Raw genomic sequence first — 10,108 nt, 5'->3', positions numbered from 1 at the left:
TAAATTTATGCGCAAAACTGGAAAATCGCATCAAAGATGTGCGAATAAAGCAGCGTTTCCATCCAACGAATCAAAAAGAACAAAATTGTCACGTCCTGATAAACTGGCACCAAATATTAAAAGTAAAAACTAAATTTACTGTGGTAGAAGAAGCTGCGTGAATCTTTTCTTCATTTAATAAATTACTTCTGCCTCAGAAGACAATGCCGAAACGCAATGAACGCGTGGTGGCGTTTGAAGGCGTAAGACACGGAGAACAGACGCTCTTGACAGTTCTGGAGGTCATTAATAATATAATAACACTAATACTGAAACGGTTAAGGTGTTTTAGAATGACCAAAACAACATTTCAGATGTTTTACAATGTGCTCAACCTGCTGGTTTGTCCATTCACACACAATTTCATCATCACATGATCTCTTTTAACAAAATCATGACTTTTTTAATGCGCGTACTAGAATTTGTTCGGTAAAAGTGTTTCCATCATAGTTTATGCGCATCTTTTCTTACCGAATAAAATGTTTATCCTAGTTATGCGCATGCGTTTTTTATGCACATTTTCAAAATTGATGCGCATCTTGGCGTTTCCATCAATCGTTTTTTTGTGTATATCCAAAATGCGCATAAAAATAGGTGGATGGAAACATAGCTAGAGGGAGATGAGCAAATCGTACTAAAATGTACAAACGATATCGTACAAATTCAGACGAATTAGCCACTAAATCAAAAAGTTACAAATTGGCGTGAGATCTGGGCCTTCCATATCAACATACAGTTTCATATAAACAGCAACTCAATTTCTGTTGCAAACAAAATGTGCTTGAAATGTACAGTACGAATGCTTAAGTTACTTTATTAATATAAACGTGACGCATTCAAGAGTATCGTCAACTGTCAGTACTTCTGAATTCAAACTCAAGGCAACCAAACCAGTCCAAAGAGTCTCACAACGGTTGTTTCATTCACAACACATTGTAAATATTACGTACGATTCCAAGAAAATAGAAAACTGAACTCCTTGTGTTGCTTGATAAAAGTCCCTGAGCAAACGTTTCGCTCGCTTACTGTGATCAATAAAATCCAACAGCCGACCAATAAAAATCACACCTACCCAAATGGCCTTAATCAACGTTAGCAATATAAAAAACAAAATAAAACAAACATACTTGCGTTAACATCCTTTCTTCTTAAGTGAAAGGATCAACTGCACCCAATGCTTTCCCAAAGCATTCCTCCAAACTTTATATTGCTTTGGCAGAAATGGAACAAGAAATTGAGCTTATGCATGTGTGTGTTTGCTGCTTTGAATAACGTTTCTAGAAAAGTACATGTATCTCTCATGCACTTTTCAGTATAGGTGGAGGGCACTTAACATGAACTGATCAAAAACAAACATGCAGCGACTTTTGAAATCCTTCAAAAGACACGCAGCAATCAGTAAAGGGGGCTCCAGTTGAACGTTCCAATGGATATTAGAGTCTGGCAGGTGTTGGAGGACAGCCATACCATCTCCACTAAACTATAATGGAGGAATCCCAAGGCGAAGCCGCAGCCGACGTCTGTCAGATGGTGGCGGCCCAGCAACACACGGGACATGCCGACCAGGATAGCCCATAACACCAGCAAAATACGCAGAGGGACTGCTAGCACCAAGTGCGCTAGCAGGAATTTCGACACCATGACTGCTCGGCTCGCATGGGCCGCTGGGAAGGAATAGATGTCCATGGCCAGGTAGTCGAAGAAGCCGGGTGGCATTTCCCATGGGCCTTTACGCTTCACCAATTTCTGCATGCCTGATACGGTCATCACGTCCAGCAGCAGAGCTATAAAGCAAACACATTTAATGAAAGATTAATGAAAATAATTTGTCACAATTTACAAAAGTATTGAATAGTTAAGTTTTTCTGCCATGATTTAAAGCCATAACACACTTTGGCACTTTTTTTTCTGCATTTGAGAGCTCACAATAGTTTTCCATGCAGATCTTGTTCATGTTTAAGTTGGACATGCGAATTTGCCATCCTAGCAGAAAGCTGTCAGGTTTTAAAGCGAGTTATTTTTTTCTTATAAAACAGTTCTATCTGGTTCTCGAATCTAATTGGATGATAGTCGTGCGATATTCTGCTGTAACAGCACTCCTACAGCCTCTTCACCCTTGTGTATTACTCCACCAACATAGAGTGACAGCAGATCAATAGACTCAATACAGTTTGACAAATTTTACAGCTGTTGGACAACATAATGTACTTCCGAGGACTTTTTAGGTGTGAATGTGGTTGTTTAAATGGCAACTACGCAGTTTATTTATAAGAATAGTGCCTTTTAAAATATAACTGGAAATTCAGCACGTGGCGTGGGAAGCAATCAGCCAGTCATACTGAGCAGAACAAAGATGGCTGATGTTCAGCCATAAGATGGCGACAGAGACCACAAAATAAGTCCTTAGGGGAGAAAAACTACCTGTAAATTTCAAACTACAACTGATCAAATCATTAAACTGGTTAGTGACACTCTAAGTCAGGCATGTCCAAGCTCGGCCCTGGAGGGCCGGTGTCCTGCAAAGTTTAGTTCCAACCCCAATCAGACACACCTGGGCTAGCTAATCAAGCACTTATTAGACTTTCTAGAAACATCCGTGCAGGTGTGTTGAGGCAAGTTGGAGCTAAAAGTAGGAAGAAAGTAGTAAAAGGAAGAAAGTAGTTCCTCATAAAAAAAACTCTGCGTTTTTGATTTTCTTTTTTATATACACAATTATGCAGCCAAACTGTTGTATAAACGCAATATCACACTTGTAACAGTGCGATATGGCTGTATATCTGCAGGCTCAAACCAACGCACGCCTCCCACCAGTGCCGATGTACAACCATATCACACTGCTACTCCTGTGATATTGCTCATTCAGCCGTGCTTCTTATATTGCTACACTAGGGACTATATGCACACTGACTTTTCATTTTCAGCCAGGCAGCCCAACTGTCTTTCCAATACAAAATTGTCACATTTACGTTGTCTGATTTCTATAAAAATCAGTGATCTTCACTGCCTGTTAGATATACGATATGAAGTGGGTCTCAGAACGGACAAGAAGCACTGCAATAAATTCAATTTCACCCCCGCCATGTCTTTAAAATATGACTGTTTATTTTACCCCAGTATTTTCAATGTAATTTCTGCAGTACCCTTTTGCTACTGACGGCGCTAGTGGTTACAACGGTCTATCTCGTTTTACGCTTGAACAACTAAATGAATGCTTAAGTCTATTTAACTGATTGTATTTTAATTACATTACAACAACGATGGTGTAAAAACGCTTTCACCGGAAGTTTATCGTTTGCGTTAAACACTAGCTGTGCATAGAGTCCATTGGAAAGACGATGAGCGTGGTTTTATTTAACAGAAATATCATTATTGTGACCCCACCATTACGCAACAGATTCAAATCTGTTCAATAGTTGTCAACATCTTGTCTTGTGTAACCAAACGGTCAGACTGATGATGGATGACTGATCGCAGATATCATTGGTCAAGTAACAGATATGTTTTGGAACAATATATCGTAAATTTATCCACATCGTGATAATAGTATATGCAATACATATATCGCAGATGTGTGATAAATGACATTTATTTTATGCAATGATTCTTTATTTAAATTTGACAAATCAGATGAGGCCTTGCTATCTTTAGCCCCGCTTCCCCAGTAGTTGCTATTCAGCTATTGGCTGGAGCAGCTCAAAGGTGAACCCAGTGCTGAAAATAAATACTGATTATCAAGACAGGAGAGGAAAATGACAACAGCATCAGACAATCAGAGTCAGAATTTCTGCTGAGGTTTTCACTCATTCAGTGTTTTAAAGACTTAATTTTTGCATCTCAGCACAGTTGTTTAGTCTCAATTTGAAATAATTAGTTTAAGGAGTTTATTTTAATATCATTAGATTAATTAATTATTTAAAAACATAGCTAATACAAATATATTGTAAGAAAAATTGTTAACAACAATTAAAAACAGCAATTTTGCATGTTTAATATTTTTCAGTATCATGTATGGACATACATGGCTGAAATATTTTGCTAAAGAAATAATCTCATACATCTGGAATGGCATTAGCTGTGAGTTCATGATTAGAAAATACTGTAGGATTTGAAATGTTTCTTTTAATAAAAAGTGAAATCAAATTAGTATTATTATTTAAAAGTAAAAAAGGTTTTCAGTATGCCAGCCTCAGTGAGATCACATATACTCGTATTCCCTCATCCACTGACCTACAAACCCAGCAGCATCCTTACAAGCTGCTGAAACCCTTAAGCACAATGTGCTTTCAAATTTAAATCTGAACACAAACACAGTCTTCCTTACGGTCTTGCTCATCTTTTCGTTCCCAGATATGAACATAACTGACTTGAATTCAACGTAAACAGTTGAGTCCAAAAATGTATATCATATCTGAATCTGCTGTCCGTCTATCAGACAGAACTTTTTAAAAATCCTAGTTTTAGTTACTAGTATAAAATATCAATGTAAGAAGTATAACATCCCAGCACACAACGTCATAAGATGTTAGTATTAGGTTAGATTTAGGTTGTGACATCAGGTAATCAAAATGTGATGTCTAGCCAGCGTCTAAGGACGTTATTTTGATGTCGAATAACGACGTCAAATGACGTTAATATTTGGTTGGTTTTAGGTTGTGTTGGAAAGTGACCAAAATCCAACATCATATTAATGTCAAATACTAACATTAGTTCATCAGGTATGGCGACCGAAATCCAACGTCTGATAGACATCATAGTGTTAACGTTCACACAATGTCATGCTGTAACATCATTAGATGTCGATATTTGGTTGATTTTAGGTTGGACATTGACATCGGCCTGACATTGGGTTCTGATGTCAACCGGATTTTTATTTCCAAACAAAATGCAATGTCCCCCAACCTTGGGGTACAGCAGCAATATGAAGTCATGTTGACGTACTGTGCCTGCTGGGATATATAGTATACTCTTCCTTATTACAATAAAATCATAGTCACTCTTATTTTGTTGCAAAATAACAACAATTTTAATGCAGATAATGTGGTAAAATTGTTCATTTAGTAAATTTATGATTACCAAATTAAAATTGGTTTAATTTTCAGACTAATAAAAGCAAGACTCATTTTCGTGAGGAGAGATTTGTGTTGGTTCAGAGGCAGACATTTCTCAATTACAGCAGCAAGTGTGGGACCAAAATAGTAATGTTTACTCTGCTGAAGGAAAAAAAAACAGTAGAAACCATTACATAAGTTCGAATGGTAATAAAGGACGCTGTATTGGTCCACTGGGTCTCTACTGGATTGCTTTTTTATTCTTTCTTTCTTTTTTGCCAATAAATTCTAACGGAATATGTGTTGAACCACATTAGGAACCATTAGGGTGTATCAATTTTGATGGTTAGTAATGCTTTTAATGAGGGTTTTTTGATGGTTTGTAATGCTTTTAATGATAGTTTTAGTAGAAACCATTATAACTTCTGAATTGTGCTTCATTCAGGTGAGTGGGCTTGATAAACCAGCTGTAGAAACACTCTTTGCTCTTATGCACCTGACACTTTATCTAAACTCCATCTTACAAGGACTTAATAATGAAAGCAGTGTTTACAATAAATGTCCCACAATCATGTTGCACTGCTTGCTTCAACCTTAAATAACCCTCAAATATTCACCTTTAATACCTCTCTTGCACAATATCCTGCACAACATTGTTCAGTCTCATGTAAAAGTCCTTGTATAGTCTTATGTGTATAGTTAGGTATTTTATAGTATATGTTAGTTATGCATAGTTCTTTTTAAAATAGCTCTTACTGTATGTCCAGTGTTGTGGTTGTATTTATGTATGTTAATTATGTAGCACCGTTGTCCTGCGAGACACAACATTTCGTTCCTCTGTTTGTCCACACAATAAAGCTCAACTTGTCTTCTGTGGTGATTTCTAATGTTTTGTTTCTTCTTAAAGAGATAAACATTCAGTGCTAATTTACTGTTCAAGAATGATAAATGTCGGAATACTTTAACTTCTATATTCTATATCTTCTATATTTGTTTTTCATTGGGGTAAATTTGGTTTCATATTATTCGCACATTCACAAATTTTTTGACCAGTGACAATTTCTGACATCCTACTATGAATACTGGGGCTGAAATCGTATGTAAGTATAAATAGGGTTGGACAATAATTTGAAATCAATATACAGTTGAAGTTATTTGAATTGAATTATTTTAAGGTCAAAATTATTAGCCCCTTTAAGCTATAATTTTTTCGACAGTCTACAGAATAAACAATCGGTATACAATAACTTGCCTAATTACCCTAACCTGTCTAGTTAACCTAATTAACCTAGTTAAACCTTTAAATGTCACTTTAAGCTGTATAGAAGTGTCTTGAAAAATATCTAGTCAAATATTATTTACTGTCATTATGACAAAGATAAAAGAAATCAGTTATTAGAAATGAGTTATTAAAACTATTATGTTTAGAAATGTGCTGAAAAAAATATTCTCTCTGTTAAACAGAAATTGGGGAAAAAAATAAACAGGGGGGCTAATAATTTTGACTTCAACTGTATATCGCGATTGATTTTTTTTTCAATAACAGTGATATGATTTTAAACCCATTTCTGATATTTTTATATACATTTGCATATCCATATTGTATTATATATATATAATTTTATACAGTATCCTTTGTCAATGAATAACATTCAGTGCTCAGCCGTCAGAAAGAGCGTAATGTCACTTGCGTGATGACATATCACAGGCACACTGCCAACGCTCAGCAGTTGGTTAGGTTCTGTTGCAGAAAGTTTTAGCTACAAATCAGTGCCCTGAACACATGTGAATGAACAAGCTTTTACAAGTAAGAATTCAGACGAAATAGTTGATAAGTGAGGAAAGACCAGTGGTGTAAAGTAACTAATTACATATACTCAAATTTCTCAGGAATTGTAATTTACTAAGTAGTTATATAAATGTGTACTTTTACTTTCCCTTGAGAACATTTTTAGTGCTGTATCTGTACTTTTACTTCACTAGTTTCCATCAACCAGCAGTCACTATTTTATTTTTTCTTGTCTATGGGGATTAGAAAAATCAGTCCTGTTGTGATTCCTGTTCAATCAAAATCGCACATAGAAGGTAAATCGCATCATAATGAACTACCTAAAGACATGGGCGATTTAGAATTGCAGCAAACTGTTGGAAGCATTGAAAGTGTCCAAGAAGATATCCAAAATCTTTACACGCATTGACCCAGAGACTGTTAAGATGCACGTCACTGATGAGAAGATGATGGATGTTTACTGTATAATGACCGAAATGGTCTTAAACACCCAGCAGGTACAAGATGTCAACATGACGTCAGATTGACGTTGTACCCTAATGTTGTGGAGACGTTGCATTTTGTTTGTAAATGAAAATTGGGTTGACATCAGAACCCAACATCAGACCGACATCAATGTCCAACATCCAACATCCAACCTAAAACCAACCACATATCAACGTCTAATGATGCTACAGCTTGACATTTTGTGGACGTTACCACTATGACGTCTATCAGACGTTGGATTTTGGTTGCCATACCTGACAAATAAATGTCAGTATTTGACGTCAATATGATGTTGGTTTAAGATTTTGGCTCGACGTTGGATTTTGGTGACTTTTTAACAACCTACAATCAACCTAAAATCAACGTCATTTGACGTCATTACTGGACATCAAAATAATGTTTTACTTAGACGTTGGCTAGACATTAAATTTTGGTCACCTGACATCACAACCTAAATCTAACCTAATATTAACGTCTTATGACACTGTGTACCTTCTGGGCAATCACTAAATGCACTACAGAATGTTACGTTTACACACATCCACAAATTACATGTAAATGCATCAGCTTTTAACAGCGTAATACTCACTACTCTTGAGTACTTTTGAAATGTCAACTTTTTACTCATACTTTAAACAATATTTACAACAGATACTTTTACTTATCTTGCACTACATTTTTAGGCAAGTAAAGGTACTTTAACTTGAGTATGATTTTTTAGTACTCTTTGCACCTCTGGGAAAGACTATTTCAGTGGTGTGGAAGTGGTTCGGCTTTTTAAGTTCCGATAAACTTCAGGCGCCGACTAGCACATCAAATCTGTTCCGCCATTTGAAGCAGTTCCACCCAATAGAACATACTGAGAGTCAGAAGATGAGGCATCATAAAAGTTTAAGCCAACCAACCTCACCATCACCACCATCAAAGTCCCTTTAAGGTAAGTCATTTCACTCGGCGGTCATCATTGAAACGCCTCTCGGGCAGTATGCTTGGGCACTCTGTTTAAATGGGGAAACATCAAATTCTCCAAAACTGCTTCCCAAGCTTACGATTACATTTTATATTATGAATAACAGGTAAAATTAAACAACAACTGTCTCTTGCCATCTCAATTGCCATCGCTTATTGGCTCCCGTACTAGAAGGTGGGCTTTATTTGCCATATAGTGATCGCTGATTGGCTCCTGTACTAGAAGGCGGGGCTTCATTCGCCATATTGACCATCCCCCTCCTCGACACCGAAACTGAAACCAGCTGTGTCAGAACAGCTACCTTACGGCAAACATTCTAAATGTCATAAAGACATTACTTTTAATATATAATAGTAATATGTAGTTAATTAGCTGAGACTTTTATTTATTTGATAGTTTGTTTCACATTTCTTGTTTGTAAAGGCTAAATACAAATAAAAAGTGAACATTTTTTTTGTACTGTTTTTAGAAAAAAATTTGTTTTGGCAGTTTTTTCTTAGTGTCTTAATATTGTCAATATTCATATTGAAATTATATCTTATCGACTGAAATTAAGAAATATACCGTGGTATCAATTTTTGCCATATGACTGTGAACAATGTTGTACTTTGATAGTCATTGGCTGCTCTTATGATTTTCCAATTTAGAATTTCCAAAGAATACTTTTCTGAAATTATATTCGGAAGGCAACAGTCTTATGTCTTATGCGAATATTAAGCCAACTTTACCTCAGTTTGTTTTTCCTACTATGAAATTCATTGAGGTAAAGTTGGTTTTATATTCACACATTCAGACTTTCTCCTTAATAAAATAATTTCAGAAAAGTATTCATTACAAATTCTAAATAGTGAAATCATAATATCAGCTAATGACTATCAAAGTACAACACTGTTCACAGTCAATTAAATAGTGCTAATGTTGTTTTGAAGTCATATTTACATGCGACTTCAGTCAGAACATTTAAAGTACCATGGTAAACAATGTATGGAGCTGTCACTGTACAAATGTACCATCAATATTAAAGTCAATAGCTAAAGGATTTTAGCTTTCTTCAAAATATCTTCTTTTGTGAAACTCCAAAAACCCTAGAACCACCTGAGGGTGAGCACATTTTCAATTTTGGGTGAACTATCCCTTTAAAAGAGCACCAGTCTTAACTCAGAAAACAACTCACCTAGCAGCAAATTGACCAAAACCTCTTGCCCTGCCAACGTGTTGCTTCTCATAAGGCACACAAGGGTGCCGAAGACCCACGGGATGCCGTGTCCGGTGAGCGCGAGCAGCTTGATCATGGAGCGCACGCTTCCCCACGACGACGAGGGGTGCGCGCACACGCCGAGCCGTTTAGACATGCAGATATCAATGGCCAGAAGAGAGTTCATGGCGATGCCTTTGAATGAGGGGTTTAGCTGCATGCAGTCTTCTTCTGGCAGCTCCTTCTTGTCTTTGTTGTTCTCGGGCTGCGGATTATCACCCTGCTGCTGCTGATTTTGCTGTTGTCTCTGCGACGGCCTGCGCGCGCCACCGCGAGATTCACCGCCGCCGCCGCCGCCGCTCTTCATCGGCTGATTTAGAGACATAAACTCGGGTCTGTTCAGCACATTGTTCCGTTCCCTCACCCTGGATCGAGTCTGGTTCGCAGGCATCTTGATTTCGTCCGCGCACCGTCTGCGTTTACTGTCCTGTTGTGCGCGCAGAGAGACGCTCTACCGTGTCCGTTCCCGGATCATGTCTTGCTCCGTTCTCAGTGTTGCGACTTCTAATTCCAGTTACGCT

At 37.2% G+C, this 10,108-nt stretch overlaps 1 protein-coding gene across 1 annotated transcript; it reads right to left on the bottom strand.

Annotated features, from left to right (window-relative positions):
* Window positions 1-836: 836 nt before the first annotated feature.
* plpp7a (phospholipid phosphatase 7a (inactive)) lies at window positions 837-10,108 on the bottom strand. Its single transcript, XM_056458697.1, has 2 exons — window positions 9,507-10,108; window positions 837-1,823 (listed from the first exon to the last, which is right to left on the bottom strand). The coding sequence occupies exons 1-2, from the start codon at window positions 9,976-9,978 to the stop codon at window positions 1,435-1,437; spliced, it is 861 nt and encodes a 286-aa protein (XP_056314672.1). The 5' UTR covers window positions 9,979-10,108; the 3' UTR covers window positions 837-1,434.

Source organism: Danio aesculapii, chromosome 5 (genome assembly GCF_903798145.1).
Source record: "Danio aesculapii chromosome 5, fDanAes4.1, whole genome shotgun sequence".
Lineage (NCBI taxonomy): Eukaryota > Metazoa > Chordata > Actinopteri > Cypriniformes > Danionidae > Danio > Danio aesculapii.
The sequence above is the reverse complement of the archived record's forward strand: the minus strand, read 5'-3'. Positions and strand labels throughout refer to the sequence as shown.

What these genes read in the sequence shown, in the direction of transcription:
- plpp7a (XM_056458697.1), bottom strand. Translation starts at nt 9,978, where the DNA reads ATGCCTGCGAACCAGACTCGATCCAGGGTGAGGGAACGGAACAATGTG. An exon ending in TTTGGTCAATTTGCTGCTAG is followed by an intron (nt 1,824 to 9,506) that starts GTGAGTTGTTTT and finishes TTTGCTTTATAG; the next exon opens with CTCTGCTGCTGGACGTGATG.